At 34.3% G+C, this 21,260-nt stretch overlaps 1 protein-coding gene across 2 annotated transcripts; it reads right to left on the bottom strand.

The window, feature by feature from the left end:
* Positions 1-595: 595 nt before the first annotated feature.
* LOC113722699 (membrane-associated progesterone-binding protein 4-like) lies at positions 596-8,208 on the bottom strand. 2 transcript variants are annotated; one of them, XM_072048251.1, is made up of 8 exons: positions 7,934-8,207; positions 7,753-7,829; positions 7,577-7,648; positions 7,285-7,322; positions 6,138-6,181; positions 5,676-5,722; positions 1,388-1,562; positions 596-978 (listed from the first exon to the last, which is right to left on the bottom strand). In XM_072048251.1, exons 1-8 carry the CDS (start codon positions 8,045-8,047, stop codon positions 811-813), a joined length of 735 nt encoding a protein of 244 aa, XP_071904352.1. In that variant the 5' UTR covers positions 8,048-8,207; the 3' UTR covers positions 596-810. The 2 variants fall into 2 exon arrangements, with proteins under 2 accessions (XP_071904352.1, XP_071904353.1); XM_072048252.1 differs by lacking the exons at positions 5,676-5,722; positions 6,138-6,181; positions 7,285-7,322 and having other exon boundaries at positions 7,934-8,208.
* Positions 8,209-21,260: the final 13,052 nt, after the last annotated feature.

The raw sequence follows: 21,260 nt of genomic DNA, 5'->3' as shown, positions 1-21,260 counted from the left end.
TCTCCTTAGTATAGAGTTGTGTAGATCTATCGTATCCGGCCAAAAAAAGAGCAAAATTTAACCAAAAAATGGGCTTTGAATGAATTTTCTGTTATTTTTTATTTTTCTATTATATATTGTTATTTAGTCTTTTATTTTTTGTATTCTACTTTGAAAGTAATTGTCGGAACTTAAAAGGATGAGAAAAAGATTTAAAATAGAATGTTTTATGAAAAATACTTGACAATTTAATAGATATTAGGATAAGAAAAAGTGGAACAGAAGATCCTTTGTGCTAAATCAATCAAAAGGAATCTTCAAAATAGAATGCTAGTCCATTTGAGAGCCTAGAATCCAAGAGCTGGAGAAACTGTTTTATTCTGTTTCTGGATTTCATTATAGTAACTCCAGACTATGATGTTGAAACCCCAGCCCAAAAAAAGAGCAAATTGGCGACCCTATTACTACTGATAAATGTGAAACAAGCAACTCAGAATCTACTACTACTAGAGCTCAAATCTTCAAGATTTTTTTAAATATTGACGAAAACGAAATGACAATTTACACTTAAAAACTTGACGACAAGTATAAAAAATGTCAAGCCACCAGAACTCAGTTCGTTTACAACTTAGTCAAGAGCAGCAATTTCAACTCATTAATAAACCAAACCAATATGACAATGCCAAAAGCATCAACTGTAAAACAGGTACAAGAATATCCAGCAGAACAGCTCTCTCTCTCTCTCTCTCTCTTTGTTATGGGGACGTATTCCCCTTCTAAAACTACATTAAAGTACATGGCAAACATTTAAGGAATAGTAATTTACAGTTTCTATATCCTACACTTCTTTGCAAAAAAATCGCATCCTTCATAAACTTCTAATCCAGCCTGTTCAAGTTCATCTTCTTTGTAGCATGCGCAGCGCTTGCTCATTTTCCCAGTCAAAGCTATTTCTATTGGTCGCTGAACTAGCCTCGGGTAGCCATCATCACACCAAACCTGACAGGAATGATTGAAGCTAAGAATTAGCCGACAACATTAACCGTAGATGCCTGCATGACAGTTCAATACTCTTGCACTTAGTTTCATATCACACTACGCGTGAAATGAATATGCAACCTTTATTAGTACATAGTAGACACGTTAATCTGTTGAACTACAAAGCAAAGACCAACATTTCACTCTTGCCTTGATTTCTCATTTTATAATATTCCTATTTCCTTCATCAAAGATGGAAAGTTGTATCTCTATATGCTGGGTAAGATCTTATACTTGGTAACAGTACCCGCACTATCCATCACAGAAATGTAATCTATTTGGACATGAGATAAACTGACATATTCTTCTCTTTACCACTTTTTTCTTTAATTTGTAAACATATTACAAAACAAAAGAATGCAAAGCTCACCTCTGAACCCTCATCCTGACTCCACCGTGAATTGCAACTAGGCACTTTAGCTTCTTCATCCTTTTGTTTTTCCAATAACTGTGCTCCTCTAGCTGCCTTTGCTTCTACCCCTTTTAAGTACTTAGTAGGGTTGCCCTTGGAATCATAGTAGCGACCGTCCAACTTACCAACATATCTGGCAATGGTAAAGCAAAGGCTGATGAAATATGACGTAACAAGCTTCAAAGAAAAATACTGGATATCAAAAAGCTAGTGTGTGTCTTTAAGCCAAAAACCCAGAGATGGCAATAAGCTGGAAATGTCTAGCATTGCAGAACTCCACAATTACGAATGTTATCAAATACAAGGATCTGAACATTTTGAACCATATGATCCTATGCTTCTTGAAATTTCATTAACAGGAAGAAACTTGGGTAGATTGGGCAACTGAACATAGCATTACTTACCAATACCTGCTGGAACAAGTCCAGAACTAACAAATGTTGTCTCTTTCTCAAAACCCATAACCAGAAGATGGACCATCAAACTATTCTGATTCAGAAGACAAATTGATTTGAAAAGTTTTACCACATTGAAGACCAGGTAACTACATAGATGCTAAATGCTTCATGTTTGCATATATGGCAGAATTGAGCCCACCCCGTTTGGCAAATGAGTTTTTTGGGTGTTTGTCTAAAACTGTATTGTAGCCTACTGTAGAAGTTGTAGGAAAATTTTTGAAGCGTGTAAATTTTTGGATATTTTGAAGTGTATAGTTTAAAAACTTTAAGAATTATTTTGAGGTTACTGTAGCTAAAGTTGTTAAAAAACTTGTAGCACAAGAACTTGGCCAAAAACTTGTTTGCCAAACTTGTTTACTGTAGGAGTTGGTTACTGATTTTGTTCTTCCACTTCTGAAGTCCATAATTTTCTTGAATTCACATTTCTATCAAACACTTTTTAACTATTCAATTTTATGTTATTGTTGTTTACCTTTCTCTCAGGCTTTGGCTAGACATCTAATCCTACTCTTTTACTTTTTAACAGTAATCCTTACTCCTTGTAGTAACTAAAGTATTGAACGGTATTCTTTCATCCTATCTAATTGTTTAGTTACTTTTATGTAGTTACCTTAGCACAAAAATGCCATACTTGTTATAGCACACATCCACCTTAACATCCTGATAAACAATCATCTTTAAGTTGTTATTGAGGTAACAGACTACCCTTTACAGCATGCAAAAATGGTCTTACTGCTATACAATAGAAACTTCAATTTTATGAACACATGAATGATGCCTGAGATACTAAATCCTTTGAAGCACCTACCAGCTGGATTAACATGCTTCCCTGAATCATAGTTTACATAACAGTCCCAATCCAATCTAACCATTATATTTTTACTAAAGGTGCATTGCAGCATTCAGTCCAACTTTGATGAATACCATGCTTTTAGCACTTCTCTCCAAAGGTTTCATCTAAAATCAAGAGTTACCTTAGCTTTATATATAAAGGAAACTAAAAGGATGCATACCATTATCAAAAATATCTTACTCTAAATGCAACAAGTCAATTTAAAGATCCTGATGAGGGAATGACTAATTTCACCTTAAACATCATCACTATGATGGTGCATTCATCAAGCATTTTTTTTAGTATTATCTGGAATGATAGTACTCTCTAAATGCTTTTCTCTGAAAAAGAACTCTCCTTAGTCTACCTTGAAGAAAGAGCAACAATATTCTCTTTCAGATGAATTAACAGAACAAACAGCATAGGTAGGAACACAGACCACTACATCTTTTTGTGCATGAGATAAGATGTTTAAATGGACTGAATATTTTAAATAACAAATTTTCTGTCCAAGGAAATTGGAAACAATTCTTGGAAAGACATCCAAATTTTTTACAAAGGGAGAAGGGAGAGCAAAGTTTCTAATATCAGTCATGGATTCTCAATATTGTTCACTTCCTGTCTATTCTGATTCCTCTAGATGGTCCTCATAAATGATGCATGGACTATAAACTATATATTCCTGCACTCGGCTTGACTTTTAAGCTCCCAGCCATTGAGTAGGCTCTCATAGTTATTAGAGGAAAAAACCTGGGGAGCCCTTAAACTATTATCGTTGTCAACTTTTGACCCCTCATCTAAAATTTGTTTCCGATTGATCCTTAAACAATTAAAAATGCATACTTTGAAGACTTCCGATGACTTTGAGCACAAATCTGACCGGAATCAAAGGGCATTTTTGTCTGTTCATGTTTTGCAGATTTGTGCTTAAATTCATCGGAAATTGCAGAAGAATCAGGGATGGAAGACAGCTTCCTTTTGGAAGGATAAATGGCTCGAAGATGCTCCTTTGGCTTCCTGTGTGGTCCGTTCTTTGGATCAAGCGGAACTGGGGAAAAGCATTCACGACCACTGGCTTCAGACCAATGACTGGGACTGGGGGGTGCTACGGCAATATTTGCCAGACGCAATCCTGTCGAAGCTTAGCGGCATTTTGGCCTTAGGCCACAGCGAAACTCAAGACAAACTTCTGTGGAAGCACTCGTCTAAAGGGGAGTTTTCCATTAACTCAGTCTACTCTCAGCTTCTGCAAGGAGCGGGGTTTGCTGTGGACAAAGGTTGGAAAGCATTTTGGAGATTCAAAGGACCAACACGTGCCTCCTTTACCCTGTGGCTGGTGCGGCATAACCGCCTCAAGACGGATGGTTTGCTGTTCACGCGCAATGTGCATAAGGATGGGGTTTGTGTAGTGATAAGTTTGATAGTGTGCTCGTCATCTTGCCGGTCAGACTCATCAACCCACATCTTCCCTTTGCTTTGGCTTCCTCCTCCTGCAGAGCTGCAACTCGCCATGGTGCTGTAATAGCTGCCACTTCCCGTTGAACTTCCACCCCCACCTGAATAGCTACTTTCCTGGACTTGCACTCGTGCTGCTGCTGCTGATGGCTGCTGTAGTTTTGGATGGTTTCTTTTCATCTTCAGTTCTCCTTTAATTCCGGTCAGATTTGTGCTTAAAGTCATCGGAAGTCCTCAAAGTATGCATTTTTAATTGTTTAAGGATCAATCGGAAACAAATTTTAGATGAGGGGCCAAAAGTTGACAATGACAATAGTTTAAGGGCTCTCCAGATTTTTTCCTCTAGTTATTATATCCCAAGCAGAATAAACACCAAATTTTGACAATAAGCTGCCATCTTAGAGTTACGTGGTACTATGTGCTTCCCCTGTCTTATTACACATAATAAAATATCAAAAAGTTATATTTTATTCCACTATCTATTTTAGTAATCTGGCTATCCCTCGCTGCATTCCATGTAAAATGATCAATTCCTCTGGGAGTTTTGGTGGTCCATATAGGTTTCTGACAGAAATTCCTCATATCTAGTAAGAGGACATCTTAGTTACCAACTATCTCTAATGTCCTTAGTCCTATGAACCTAAACTTTTCAAATAGGAGTTATCAACAATCCTAGTGAGACAGCCAATTTTTTTCTAAATCCATATTCACAATCTTCGAGTCCTTAATTCTTACTTTTTTAACTCAGAATCATTTTTCACTCCTCAGGATATAGAAAAAGCGTGCTGTCAGGGCAAACATGTTGAAATAAGTATTTTCTATCATTTCAAACCTTTTTCCGAATTTGGTTTTTTTTTTTTGGGTGGGGGGAGCGGGGGGGATCATGACTGGCAGTACACAGACAGATTAGGTATGTATGACTGGAAATAGTTGGCTGAACTGATTTTGCAAACAATGCTAGGGACCCTCCAAGAAATTGCAGGTGAACTTTTCTAGTACACTTGGCTCAATCAAGTAACAAGCTTGAAAAGATTTACAGAAAGGCTAATACTTTTAGAATATCTTATCTTATTCGAACACGAAAGGGAAAAAGAATCTTGGTTTGCAGATGGGAGAGATTCATGGTTGATTAGGGGATGAGAAGAATCATACAAAATATGTTGCACGCACGACCACAGTATGAGAAGCAGCGTTAGATGTCTGGTACTAATGTACGAAAAGACAGTAGATTATTGCAGTTGCAATGAACTTTCGCTTAAAGCAGAATTCAGATCTTTTTTACCAGATGTTTTACTATATAACTGTGTCATTTTTATGGAGCCCCAAATCCTATATCTACTGAGAACATCTCTTCCCTGAAGCCCTCGTCAAGTTTAGACAAGGGAAAGCTATACCAAATTATGAAAGGAAAGGCTCATTGAAGGGAGGGAGATGCACCAAGGGGAGATAGTATTTCCTGCCAAAATGTAAATTTAAAAGTGCATTGATATGCATTACTTACATGTAAGTTTTGAAATAGAAATCACGCCAGTCAACAACACTTTTAACCTACAAAAATGAAAATGCAAGATAACCATCAAGCTCATCTACAGTGATTAGTAGAGGAAACTCCATTATATTCATAGATGTCATCAGATCAAGCTGTGCAGACAACTGCAACTAGTACAAGTATAGCGACTTCATTGTTATGCAAAATAGTTGTTAAAAGGTCAGCAGATGGACTGCATAGGAGATAAGTTCATAAAGATTAACACAACCAAAAGAAAACCAACTCACAAGACCAATAGCCAACTTCATTGAAATTATAACCAATTAAGAAAGATATAACTTAATCAATGACTCTTGGTTTTGAAAAAGATATAGTTCTGTAAAGCTATTGACACACAAATAGATAATATGTAGACATAGCAATCACAATAACAGCACAAAAAGAGAAAAGTGCAAAAAAAGTACACTGGATTACCTCAGGACTGGATAGACCCTGCAGTGAATCAGTAAGTCCATCCCCTGAGCATAAATAATAGGTAATTCACATAAAGGAAAAGAAGCGCACAAGTAACTCAAGCAATAATCAACAAGAAATAAAAACTGGAATTGAGCATAGGAAAGATAAGAATTTCACACCCAAAATTCAGTGGTAGTGATGCAATGGAAAATGGATGCCATTGCAGACCACCCAAATTCCTGCAATTTTGGTGGCAACAGGTGTGCACTAATTTTGCCTAAAGAAACATCACATCAATTTTTTTGGCCTAAATAAGTTGGAAAGTTATAGCATATGCATGCAACCATGCTGGATATATACAAAATGAACTTTGGAATACAGTGTTCTACAGGTGTCACACACATTAGTAACTTCAATAAATACCCATCCTGGTTACTCCTCCAGTACTATTCAAGAATCTATATTCAAATATTTGATGAGAAAAAGATGATGTATAGGAAAGAAATAGGACTAATTTGCCATAATGACAGCCTTGGACTAACGTAGCAATTCTGTTAATGTGGTCAGATCATTGTAATCAACAAATTCCTTTTCATAATTATTAAACACACTTACATATAGACAGAATGAACTAAAACTTTTTCAAGACTATCGAGGATGATTGAAACAAAATGTGTAACCATCCTCTAGAGTATAAACAACAAACATAACAACAAAAGCATTTTGCTTTTGAAGTTTTATGGACACGAAAGAACAACATCACTACTCCAAACTGATCTCTGCAATGAGAATTTAATCATAAGAATTTGACTTATGTCTCCGAAAAGTAAAATAATATGAGAAAAGTCAAGCTCAATTGAAAACAATGCCCTTTGTAAATGCCTTATGTGCAACTCCAACCTCCATTCCCTAAGTCATTTACATTTCTGGGTTAAATTCTAACTCATACAGATTGTAAATTTAGACTCAGAATTCATTGCAGAACTCCAGTATCTTACCAAGTAGCAGATCAAATGAATGCCAAAATTTGTTTCGCCTAACTCACCACATCAATAACCTAGCGGCTAAATTTCCACGACCACTGTTCAAATCAAAGGCCTTCTCAACTTACAAACGTGTACACCTCAGAGCAACAAAGTTATTAAATTGTTACTTAACTATATACCTGTAAAATTTCCCGAAACAAATGCCCTAGAAGCATCCCTACATAAAAGAATTTTCAGAGCGAAAGGTCTTAGTACACAGACCAAGAACAGTAGCAAAGCGAATTCAAACATATTAAAAATGTCATATGCATCAATCTCATACAGCTTCTACACTTGAATATTTTGAACAGATTGACTACTGGAGCCAAAATATGCAATTGGATAATACAGTAACAATTTGAAAAACTACTAATTCAACATAGAAAATTATAAAATCAAGAATATGAAACACAAAATGTAAAATAAATATACCTTCCAGCAAAATGATTGTAACCCCCTCCAGCACCGTAATGACTCTTTCCTTTTGTCACATCGAACACTGACCTGATTTTGATTAATTCACAACAAAACCAACCATAAAAAACTCAACAAAACACAAGAACTAATAGAAATTTGATCAACCGGAAAAAAGGAGATTAATTAATTACCCAACAATGGCAAGGTATATGGGCAGATGAGGATCAGAGCCATTGTAAAAAGACAGCTCTTCTGCACTGAATAGTCTCTGCACAAGAAATCAACATCAAGACAGCATTTTTATGCATCTTTTTGAACAAAAAACTGATCAAACCCAAAAAAAAAAGTAACAAAAACCCAGAAATTCTTTACAGGTTGTAATGGTGGTGGGCTGCCAATCAATGAGCTAAGCGGAAAAATCTTGAAGAAGAGAAAAGATATGAGAGCAATGACAAGTGGGATCCCCAGAAAAGGGGACCAACGCATTTTGCTATATATATAATCTTTTGGGTTCAAGGGAAATTGAAGATTCTGGCGGAGCAAAATCAGTAGGAATAGGTGGTACTCAATCTGGTGGTCTTCGCCGATAGCCGGCAGCAGCTGAGGTTCCCCAACTAAAATAAGGGAAACTTTTGTACAAGGAAAAATTTGTCAATACAGCAACTAAACTATTTAATTTAATTTAATTTAATCCCACTTGATTTTCACGTCACAGAAGTGGTGTAATAGTCATTTTGTTAAAATCTGCCCAGGGTTAATGTGCCAATTCATGGAAACTTCATTGCATAACTTACAAATGGTATAAAATTAGGAAATGTATTGTAGTAGTAGGAGAAAGAAAAAGAAAAGAGAAATGCAAAATAGCAACAAGAGAAATGTTATTGACACTCCCTTATTTATTTGTTTGTGACTTTTTACTATATTATTTTGTCCATAAAATACATCTTATCACGTGAAAAATACAAACGATAGTTTTGAAATTTAATAGTGATGATCTAAATCTTTTGTTATTTCGACCTTTTAGATGTACATATTCCTTCAAGAGATGATTGGGACGTGGAGTAGAGGGTCTTTGTGATACAATTAATAATTCACTTCATTTTTAATTAAGTTTTGCTCTAACTTCTTTTGGTATTATTACTTCCTTGATAACTCAATACATGTACTCTTTACCTGTATACTCATTCATAGCACAAAAAAACTTACTATTCAAACTGCATTATATACTCATCGCCAATATATTACAAGATGCGTCGTAAGTCGTAACAAGCGATTTTGTCCATGAAACTATATTTTTCATTAGAGATTACAATCGAGAACAAAATGAAAAGAATGTATTGGCAAGAATGTTAGACCATAAAGAAACTATTATATCTCATTCATGATGTTATGCTTGCCTTTGGCACCTTGGAGAGAAGCAAATCCTAATCGAACTCATGGTAAAATTTCATATGGGTTCAATGCATTTTTATCTTCAATGAGCTGACCGGCATTCAATGCGGGGTCGAAATCTTTGGTTGCCAGGTTGGTTAAATGCTGTTAATGAAATACTCCCTCCGTCCCACTTTGATAGTCCCATTTCTTTTTTCACACCGTTTAAGAAAAAGTAGTTAATTTTATTGGAAAAGTAAATTTAGATTGTTATTTTACTAAAATAACCTCACATTAAATAGAGTACAATTTATGGGAACTTGAATTGATGGTAAAAAAAGAATCAACTCTTATTAAATGGGGTAGGTTTATAGTAACAACAACTTACATTGAATAAGAGCATTTTAGGAAAATTAAAATACAACTACATTCTTCAATTGGAAAGTGGACTACAATTTGGGACAGACGAAAAAGGAAAACGAGACTATCAAAGTGGAACGGAGGGAGTAGTAATTCATTGTTCTTGACAATAGCTCCTGCAAACGTTTTGATTCATCTTGCTATTGTTTTGGGTTTACATACAACTATATTGATCCTAACAAAACTTACTTTTATGGGATGGAGGGAGCACAAGATTAGATACCTCTTGAGTCATAAACAAAGTAAATTAAAATTTGATTTAGAGGATGTAAACTTCTTAAAGAGAGAGAAATAATTACTTTAGAAAGAAAGAGATTATGATTCTAACATGAGATCGATTAGTTAGACCATAGGATTGGTAAGTCCAAGTACCCAATCTACCCATTAAGAGAAAGTAGAATGAGAAAATTACTTGAACTTTTATATTGAAAATTATTGATAATTCCTAAATATCAATTCTTTCTAACCTTTTTTTTTAAAAAAAAAAAAAAATTTCCCGTGTCCCTTTGTTTTAGACACACATACCTCATATGTTTTGGATACATAGTTAGTTTGTTAAACCTTTAAGGGATAAAGAGTATAAATTTAGATATTTATTGCATTTATAACTCTCAAAATTACAAATTTCTCTCAGATGCTACCAGAATTCTATAATCGAATAATTAATTGCATGTCTAACTTATTAAAAGAATTACTACTAATGGAACTGTGGATGTGAATTCATCATCACTTATTCACTTATAACCATCCTCTGACATAGATCTGACTTGTCTTTGCTACTTAATTGGAACCTATTTTTCTTCTAATTTATCAAGTAAAATCTACATATCATAACATCTAACAAAGCAGAATCACAGAAGATTTTGTAGATGTAAACTTCAAAACCTTTTAGCAAATAGTTCTTGCAATAGTTGCACCTCTATTGAAATTCACCAAGTTTTAGTGGATTATTTTCCTTTTCTCTTATATAAACTTTTGCTTTATTCTATGGTTGTGGTTACTGTTTTAGTAACTTGGTTAACCAGAAAAGTTCTATACATGTTTTGAATTTAAACTTAAAAATTAAACATTGTTAATTACTAACGTCGACTAATAATATTCTTCCCTAATTTTTGGGGTATTGCTTAATGCAGCCCTTGTTCTTTTACCACTTACTCATATAATTCCCTATTGTGGTAAGAAGTAATAGGTATAAGACATATATTTAAAGGAAAAATAAGAAAAACTTATGGAATAGCCACGTAAATTGCACGTACATATTTAAAACTATTGAAAAAAAAAATGACAATATGTCTCTTATCATTGATACTATCCTTAGCACTGTTTTTAATTCTTGAACATCCATATAAATTTGAAAAATGCTAAAAATAAGCAATCAAAGGTTAAGTGTAGGTTTTATTGATTTTGAAATGGATTTCAGTGAATTGAGTACGAAAAATTAAAGAAATGTATGACTTTAGGTCTATGTTGAATCTCAGGAAGGATTATAATGGATGCCTTAATGGACTTTCATTAATCAATTCCAAAAGAATTATTGCTAATTCTCAATTGAGAGTTCTCCACAAATTTGAAAATATTTTCTTATCCTAACAATTTTTATCAGTGTTCAAGATTTTTCAGTTTAATAACTTTGTTCTTATGATACTGTTAATTAAAAATTTTTATGGGTAATTTCTTGTTGCATTTTGCACACGTAAGGGGGTTGGTGCCTGTGGGTAGAGATTTATTTCTACAATTTGTTTATGAGAATGTATATTATGCAACTAGTGACACATTGATAACTAGTGTTTGTTGTAGAATGATTTTTGTTCATGCTAACTCATCTTTAATTATTTTTGTAACCAACCACCAATGGGATTAGGGCCTCTTATTTTTTTTTGCTGATTCATTGGGAGTTAGCTGGGAAAGACCCAATTAACCAGAAAATGTAAATATACTATTATAGTTCTTATTTCTACCCAAAAAAAATAGATTACCCAAATATGATTGGATAATCAAGTAGCACACAATGCACTAAACAAGTAAAACCGTTATTTTTAAATGACTAATTAGGGTCTATTTGATAACATAAAAAAGTGTTGAAGCTAAACATTTTCAGACATTCAGATGTTTTGAATGTTTGACAAGTGAAAATCCATCTGCTGAACTTATGTATATTTTTTTCAGCATAAGAATCCTAACTGAATACTTAATTCTGATAAGAATCAATAGAATTGCTTTAACTATGTTATTTTATCTACCAAATCTACCCTTGTTTGTTAATTATATTCAAAATTTTTATCTAATTAAACAACCTGATATTTTCTATTTAACGATTTTCTGTTTCTCTTTTCTCCCTTTTTAATGACTTTTACTTCTTCTCCATACTCCTCATATAATATATTTCATCTTTTATATTAGTTTGATTTAAAAATAAATATTGTCATTTTCATACCTAACAATTTTAAGCTAATTAAATTGTAGGTTCTATTTCTTTTTTGAATGAAAAGATATAAAGGCAAAATTACCAAATTAAAATTATTAAGCATTCAATTATAAATATTTATCAAACAGTATAAATAGGTCTAGCATTAAAATTCAGATATTCATATATTTATTTTCAGTGCTTAAAATTCAACAATTAATTGTTTCAGTATTTAGATTTCAGAATTCAGATTCAATTTTATCAAACGAAACCTAAGGACTTCTGAATCTAGCAGTTGAAAACCGCATGAATTGTGCAAGGCAAAGTAATTCTAAATTTGTATAAGTAAATCACAATTAATTTAGAGGATGTAAAGTTGTTAAAACAGAGAGAAATTAATAACTAATAACAATTTTATTGTAAAGAGGGAGACTGTGATTCTGACATTTGATCAATTAGTTAGTTGACAAGATTGGTAAAAGCCCAGTACCCAATCTACTCATTAAGAGAAAGGACAATGGCAACACATACATTTTGATTTTGAAGATTACATATAATTCTCAACTATCAATTCATCTTTATTGATCATTATTCCATTTCCTATATCCTTAAAATTTTAGGTATATCCACATCCTATTTCTTATATAATTATGTGGTTTTCCTAAAATCTCAGGAGATAAAAAGAAAATCAATTTAGATATTTGTTTATTTATGTAGCCTCAAAGTCACAATATCCGTGATGCTACCAAATTTTTATGAGAAAATAATTATTTGCATGTTCTACTTTTACGCACAAATATATCATATGCACAAGCAGCGGACATGCATAATCTTTGGGTAGATAATTTTTATTTTAGTTTTAAAAGGCAAGGATAACACATGCGCACATACTAGCACGTTCGCACGCGCACGCACACATACACATATATGCGTGTGCATGTGTGTATATAGGGTATATATATGCATATATAACATATATGTATATATCTCTATTTGTATAAAATATATGTATATATACCGATATACACACACACACATACATACATACATACATATATATATATGCTAGTTTTTTTTTAGTTTTTTCAATTAAAATTTTGTTTTTATTAAAAAAATCACAAGCAAATTCATATGGACGGGGAATATCCTACTCGCAGCTAATGCAAATTTTAAAAGTAAGCGAAAAGTACTTACTCGCTTACATATAGAAAACAGCTCTTTTAGACTATTAATGTAATCAATTAAATTCAACGTCTGTTCTTCTTCTTCATGCCAACATGAAAAATCACAGGACATTTCTTCCGACTTCCACCACCTGATTGCACTGATTTATTCTCTGTAACCACTTACTTTTCCCTCGCCTTACTCCTAGTGTTATAACGTGATTACCCCGAAATATACTGTGCAACTTAACAAATCTACCTGATATATATATATATATATATATATATATATATATATATATATATATATATATATATATATATATATATATGCTACTTAAATCTTTCCAAATTCCAATGTTTAAATTCGTTTAGAAATTTGGAGAAATTAAAATCAAAACTATAGAATTGCGTACCTTATCGAGCAAACTTGTATTAAAACTCTCTCCGTAAGAAGAGCTCAATCTATTTGACAGATATACTGACTCAAGTGACAATTTTTTTTATATATAAATTCAAATCTCTATTTTACCTTGGCCAAAATCCTTCAGTTTAGAAATTCAGCAAGAAGTGCAGCATAATCAAATTTCAAAACATTTTAGTGCAAGAAGCTTAAGTAACAAAAAAAAAAAGGACTTAGAAAACCCACCTGAAGTAGAACTAACCCAAAAGGTTCGAAGAAACATACTGAACTGCTGACTAGCTCAATTAAAATACCACAACACAGGCAGGAAATGAAGAGAAGCCAAAGGACGAAGGAAGAAAGTTAATGATTCGGATAGGATTAGAAATGTTAGGGAGAAAAATCTTGAGAAAACCCATCAAAGAGGCCCGATGTGTAAGCTAGGAATCCAACGTTGATCCAGAAGTTTAAACGGTTAGGTTTCGTTCTTACTTACATTTTAACTGTTCTTTCTCCATCTCTTACTCATGGACCTAACAATTTCCTCCTTCATAAGTAACCCCTCACATTGAACCCAAATTTATAAGCTTTTCTTTCAACCCACTTTAATACTCAGCGCAAACTCACCTTAACACCTAAGGCCACAATCATGGACCACTTTTCTACATGATTTCGGACCCTTGTCAATCCTTAGCTTCTTTGTCTAACATCAATCGAATCCCCTGCCAAACTCATGGTGTACCTGATCGAATACCAACCTCTCTCCATGACACTTCAGTCTACCACCAAGAAGAGAATTTTCACCGGTTCAACTCCAAGAAAAATTCATGTGCCAATGTGTAGCCATCAGAAGCTTAGTCCACCACCAAAAAGAGAATTTTTTTTGGTCCAACTAGGGTTGCAAATGAACCGACTCGAGCTGAACTTTGGTCTAATCGAACCAAATCTTGACTTAGTTTTATCAAACTCGAACTCGAGTTCGAGCTCAACGAACTGTCAATTTAAAACTCGAGCTCGAGCTTGGCTCAACTTCGAGTCTGAGTTTGAGCTCGAAAAAATAAAAAATAATTATTTTATTTTTTAAAAAATAAATAAAATAATATTTTTTCTTAATAAATAATAAAATATTAGGGATATATATATAAGTAATTTTACTATTAAAATAAAAAATAAATATATATATACTCGAGCGAGCTTAATATTTTTGAGTTTGAACTCGAACTCGAGTTTGATTTGGCCAGCTCGAGCTCGACTCGAGTTCGATATTGATCGAACTCGAGTCGAGCTTTGACTGAGTGACTTGATTCATTTGCAACCCTAAGTCCAACTATGCGAAGAATCCTAGGGCCAATGGTCCATCACCAAGAAGAGAAGAATCCATGTGCCAATGGTCCACCACCAAAAAGAAAATTTTCACCGATTCAACTCCGAGAAGAATCCACGTGCCAACGAGTAGTCCAGACTCATAATCAAAAGCTTTGATACCACCTATTAAGGAGAAAAATCTTGAGAGAGTCCGTCAAAGAAACCCAATATGTAAGTTGGGAACACAACATTGACCGAAAAATTTAAGAGTTCTCGGGTCCTTATTTATATATTAAATATTCTTTCTCCATCTCTCGAACCAATGTATAGGACATAATTCTTTACTCATGAACTTAACAATTTCTTTTAGGAAGGTTTTCTTTTTTCGGAAGTAACTAGTTTTCTAATTGTTTAGTTAATTGAAATAGTAACCAAGAAATTTTCTATTTGTATGAGTTTAGAAATTATGAGTTATTTCCTATTCTGTAGGTTAGGACTTAGCAATTTTTTCCCGTTGTTGTTTGGGTGTTGACCAAGTAATTTAGCTTATAAATAAGTGTGAATTGGCATACTATAAAGTGGCGCAAAAGGGGCGACACTAGCCTTATACATGGAGTGAGAGAAATTATAGAAGGGTTGGATTTGAATTTAAGTTGTATTCTTGTATTTCTCTGATAATAAAGAATGGATGTAAACTCGATGATAGAGTCAAATCACGTTAAATCTTATTTGCCATCTATATTTTGTGCTAGCTAGTGACTTGTTTGTCATTAAATTATTGTATATTTGATGCCTCAATAGTCATTTGTTTTGCGTTTAGACCAAACAAGAAACAACAGTAAATGTTTAAGTAGGAGATGATAGTAGTAGTTTTTGGCAACGTGTTTAAGTTAGAAAAGTGGCTAGGGTCTGTACATTCTGCAATAAAATTGGTTATGTGGAAACCAACTTTTTTTCCGTAAGAATCCAAATTCAAAGCTAATTAAGGATAAAAAGGATTCATTGATAAATCATAAATTGCAGCAGGTTTACATTCCTAAGCTTTCATCCTGATCCTATTGGGAAAGGGTCTTGCAGCTACGGGTTTTTTTTTTCTTTCTTTCATGAGGATCAAAAATGATAACTCGAACCCGTAATCTATTGGTTACAGGTAAAGCGTTTTATCAACTAGGTTATACTTTGTTGTCACTATAGATCAGGATTTGAGTCAGTGTGATTGTTTGAATTCTTTGATTCATCATGTTTCTCCTAATTCTACATTGTTGCGGTAACAACAGGATGAGAGGACTACATTTGATCCAAAGTTGGTTAATTTTACTTTCATGTTCGATTCTTTTATACCTGGATCTTCTACTATTCATTCTGATTTGGTTCAGCATCGTCTTGATCCTTTTTTGCTGGCTGATGTTAGGCCAGGTCTGATGATGATGGAAAGCATTCATTGTAGCAAAATCCTGTTTTTTCTGGGTTTTGGTGTGGGTACTATTTTATCTATGGGCACCAATTTTGTTGTTCATTTAGGTAAGGATTGTAAAGATCTTTTTTTTTGTTGACAAATGTGGTTGAAGCTCCTTTTGCTGTCCATGATTGGTGATGTCCGTTGGTGCAAGTCCACAATACAGGGTGCCTCAAATGGCTCATCAGAATATTATTTATCTAGCTCCATCTTCTCATCAAACTTGAACTTTGTCTCTGGTAGATGATGGCTTATCCCAAGAAGGTGTTTCGGCTAGATCAAGTTTGTACTTGGGATTGGAAAGTCGACAGATGCTGAATGCATGATTTCTAAAACTTATCCCAATTTTTATTTGTGAGGAGTTTCTTGTCATTTTCCATGGTCGTGTACTGGAGGTTAAATTCAGTTCTCCTCCTAATTTTTATTTTATTTTTTCGTATTAATAAAATGAAATAAATTATTTGCTTAGAAAATAGAGATAATTGGAACTAAGAATGAAATGAAAAATTTGCTTGAAAAGTAACTCTAGAACAATGAGGCAGTAGATGGGGGAAGCTAGGGATGAAAGAGATGGGAAATGAAAGGGATTTGAATTTGAAGCAATCAACGAGTGTTTATATATCTCCCGTTTTCTAATGAAGGATGACAGGAGAGACGAGTGATGGAGTTAGCGGGGTATTGACGCTGTGGTTATCGGGGAACAGGGCGGGTACAAGATAAGACAGGCCACAGATGTGAAATTTGGATTAATTGAAGGACTCTCCAAAAGTTGGCAGATGTTAGCATCGTAGCAGCTGGAAGTGACCCTACGTTGCCAAAGTGGTCTGCAAATCTGGAACTAGCAGCATGTGTGATGCTACATTTTTCCGTGTTCACAAATCTAAATGTTAAAAACTACTGATATTAATTTCCCACCGTCCCATAAAAATAGGTTTATTTTTTTCATATAAATTAAGAAATTTAGTTAATATAATTACAACAATTATTCTTTGTTCGTACTTTACTCAAATATCCCTTGTTAATATTAGATCATTCATTCAAAGTAAGAGGTACATATTACTATATTGCTCTTGAAACTTAGGGTACTTCAGTTTCTCAATGCAAAAGTCAATTTAGTTAATGTCACATATTTGACTAAAATGAACAACAAAATTAAAATTGCTAAACAAATCAAACTTTTCAATTTGGAGTCAATAGAAGGTAACTAACATATTCAAAAATTTATAATAATTATGTACATTAAATATGGACATGTACGTAAAATAGCAAACTAACTACTCTTTAAAAAAAGAAATAAATCTATAATTTGGGACAGACACAGAAAGAAAATAAACCTATCTTCATGGAACGGAGGGAGTATGTAATTTGCAATGAAAGTCCCTTAGCTTGGTGGGCTGGTTCAGCTACTAGTTTTCAAGTGCCATTTCACATTACCCCGTGCCACCACCTCCGGTGAGGTTATTTGTCCACAAAATATCTGTGATGCTCGTATGAATTAGATGTTGTTGGAGACATTTTTTAAAATTTTACTATAATCGTGTATGTGAGAAACTTGACATTGTAAATGTATTTGAGGATGTTTTTAAAATTTAAAATTTATTAAAGAACCACCCATCACCCTCTGCCACTGCCACCACCTCTCTCTCCTCCACCGCTGCCGCTACCCCTCCACCTCTTTCTCCTCTTCCCTCCCCTTCTCCCTCCTTCTCCCTTCTCACCTCCCTTCCCCCTCCCGCGCATCTTCCTCCTCTCCCCTCCCCCCGGTAATTGGTTGCAACCGGCGATCTAGTTGCCGGTTGGGCCAGGGGGGAGGGGAGGGGAGGGTAAGAGGGAGGAGGGAAATGGGAGAGGAGAAAGGACGGGGAGGAGGGGGGAGGGTGGTGGCGGCAGTGGAGAATGGAGGTGTGGTGGCAGTGGCAGAGGGTGATGAGTAGTGGTGGTAGATAGTGTGTGGAAGAATAAAAATGGGAGTTTTTTAAATTTAATTTTTTGTGTTATTTTTAGGTGTATTTTTATAGTTATTTTTAGAGTTTTATTTTTAATGTAGACTCCACGAATAAAAATAGTTTTTGAGAAAAAAAAGAAAATCCCCACAAAAAAAAAAAAGACAAAGAGATGATGGTCTAAGATCGGACCTATCTGAAAGTGGAAGATTAAAGAGTAAAGAACTCATGGTCATTTGTCACGTGCTTGTGAATGAAATGGAATAATGCAAAGCTCAGCCAAGTCTGGGAGCAGTGAAGGAGAAAAGCAAAGGAAGCTGATAGATCTCAACCAACTTTCCGGCAAATGAAATCAAACAATTGATAAAATGAGACGGACGAAAGAGTGGATCGGCTAACCAAAGGCAGTTGACAAGAAGATGTTTTTCTCAACATAAAATGGGTATCAAGCCAGACTTAAATTCATGCAATGAATACAAAGAGGAGCCAGTTAGGATAACGCACATCAACTCTACAAAAAAAAAAATTGCAAGTTTAGTTGCACTCTTAAATTCAAATCAATCTCATCAAGTTTGCTTCGGATTCTTTTAGTTCTAGTCAATCAAACTTCAACCCAATTTCCATTAGTCAATTTTATTTAGATCATATTTACATATATACCAGGTATTTCTAGATTATGAAACCCTTTATTGTTATTTTGTCTTGTTTCTTTTGGAATTTGTATTGATCTCCATTCTTTTTCTTCGCCATCGGGCCAATGAACTCACTTCATCTTTAACAACAGGAGGACCAAGGGTTCGAGTCCCGTTGTTCACGTGCTCGGAGCGGAGTGGAGCCTCCTCTCTCGGGTTGCAGGGGATTAATCGGGTCCCGTAAGGATTGACCTGAACACCCCAGCATTGACAAAAAAAAAAAAAAAAAAAAAAAAAAAAAAAAAAACCTAAATCATTGAAAGAAAAGATCGTACAGGCCCTGTGGTAATCGGGGAACAGGGTGGGTATGAGAGATGCCACAGATGTGGTGGAAAAGTAACCATGTTGCCTAAGAACAAGTGGTCTGCAAGTCTGGAACTTGCAGCATCTGTGATGCTACATTTTTCCACGTTCACAAATCTACATGTTAAAAACTAATATATGTAATTTGCAACAAAAGTCCCTTAACTTGGTGGCCTGGTTCAGCTACTAATTTTCTACTGCCGCTTCACATTACCATCCGCCACCGCCACCGCCACCGCCTCCGGTGAGGTCATTTGTCCGCAAAATATCTCTGATGCTCGATATGAATTAGATGTTTTTGGAAATATTTTTTTAAAAAATTTTATTATAATAGTGCATGTGAAAAACTTGACAATGCAAATGTATTTGGCAGTATTTTTAAATTTTTAAATTTTATTGGAATTTTTTAAAAAAAAATTGTTGAAAAAACTTACCACAACCATCCACCACCACCACCCATCACCCTCCGCCACCACCGCCACCCTTCCCTCCTCCAACTCTGCCACTACCCTTCCCCTCCTCCCTCCACCGCTGCCACCCTTTTACTATAATATTTTGAGAGTAACTTAAACGTTATTCTAAAGCAACAAATTGGTGTTACAATCACTGCAATAAAATTGATACACAAAGCGGTATTAGTCAAATAAACAAAGCAATGTGGATAAATAAAGAATAAATTTTGTATACACTGACGGTATTTACATTATCACGGTTGAATATACGACACATATGCAAAATTTGAATTTGAATTTTAAATTTCGGTTATGTGTCATGCATCTAATGGTGGAAGAGTATGCACTGTCAGTGTACAGAAGATTAATCTATAAATAAAAGTTAGCCAACAATGTTACAACTAAACCATAGCAAGAGCAACCTTGGAAGGACATTCTGAACAATGGTTGTTGGAGGTTGTTCTAAAGATTTTCTTTAAGGTCCATGTTTCACGTTTAGGATCTGGTTGTTGGGAGTAGGACCAAAGAATCAAATGTTTTAGAAGCCACTATACTAGGATTCTGGTGCATGAGGCTTATAAAATATAACACTAGGGTAAACATAATGGCAGTTGCATCCAGGACAGACTAGATAAGTAAATCTGCTCAATATCTTGATAAACAAACTATAAAGTTTGCCTTATATTAAACATAATGTGCAGTTCAATATCGATTTGTGTCAACAATTTGCTGTCATAATGTTTGCTTTGAGCGGTGTAAAGGGAATTATGACAGTTTAAACAAATACAAAATATTACAATTGTTATGTCAATGAAAAACTAAATAGTAGTAGCTGTACAATCTCTGGTTTCTTCTCTACCGCGCTGCAACATGCATTCCAGCATTTAAGAAAAAAAGGTTTCAATCAAGGGTCAAGTTTTATTATGGAAGTGGTAATTTTTTCTGATAAACTCTTAAGTTCTACTAGTGAAGTGCTATCTTTGCTGAAAGAGAAGTAAAATCTTTGATTCACGTGTACAATCAAGTGGTAAATTAAGTACGTTTTTTCCTTAACATCAAAATCACCAAAATGTTTTTGCATAGCAGTGAAAGGAGTAAGTATTGCAAAAAAGAGTGATTTCAACTAGATCAACGTTTCCTACTCTTGGATATTGATTATATAAGGTTTAGTTTTTGACGATATGTGAATAAACAAAAAAAAAATTTTCTTACTAGGGTTAGGTCAGTTGATTATCAAGAATTTAATTCCTTTGCCAGAATACCAGTAAAGAAAATATCTGAAAGATATTTTAATATATTAAATATGGTGGAAAAATAATAAGTTTAACTAAGAGAGAAGGTTCTATATGTGAAATGGTAAGTTTGAGTAGTGAAAACATAAATTTTGTATAAAGTTAAAACTTACCACTATGCTTGCTAATCAAGAACTTTACACTGATTATTATCATGGCAGTTAGTTGTCAGAATAATCCTATGGTGCAATTCATGGTTCAGATGTACTGATCAATTCGAATATGGATGGATAGGTTTGATTGCGAGACAAAACTATCAAAGAATGATAAAATTTGTTGTCTCTTTGAACGTTGTTGACTCGGCGATTACATTTGTTTGGTTGGAGTGTACAATAATTATGCTAGTGCATATATGTATACCCTACAAGTGAAACTGGCAATTACCGGTACAAAAGCTCCTTGTCCAAATTTGATGCTCCCATTTTCCTTCTATATATATCTGAAACCACCAAGAACAATTAAGAAGTATTAGGCATCAGAAACACAATAAGCATC

The sequence above is a fragment of the Coffea arabica genome, chromosome 5e (assembly GCF_036785885.1).
Source record: "Coffea arabica cultivar ET-39 chromosome 5e, Coffea Arabica ET-39 HiFi, whole genome shotgun sequence".
NCBI classification, from domain to species: domain Eukaryota; kingdom Viridiplantae; phylum Streptophyta; class Magnoliopsida; order Gentianales; family Rubiaceae; genus Coffea; species Coffea arabica.
This window is presented reverse-complemented; position numbering and strand designations above follow the sequence as displayed.

Excerpts from the sequence above, each read along its gene's own strand:
- LOC113722699 (XM_072048251.1), bottom strand. The coding sequence starts at position 8,047 with ATGCGTTGGTCCCCTTTTCTGGGGATCCCACTTGTCATTGCTCTCATA. Across the intron at positions 6,182-7,284 it reads TGTTTCGGGAAATTTTACAG|GGGATGGACTTACTGATTCA; the intron begins GTATATAGTTAA and ends ATTTATGCTCAG. Across the intron at positions 979-1,387 it reads GTCAGGATGAGGGTTCAGAG|GTTTGGTGTGATGATGGCTA; the intron begins GTGAGCTTTGCA and ends CATTCCTGTCAG.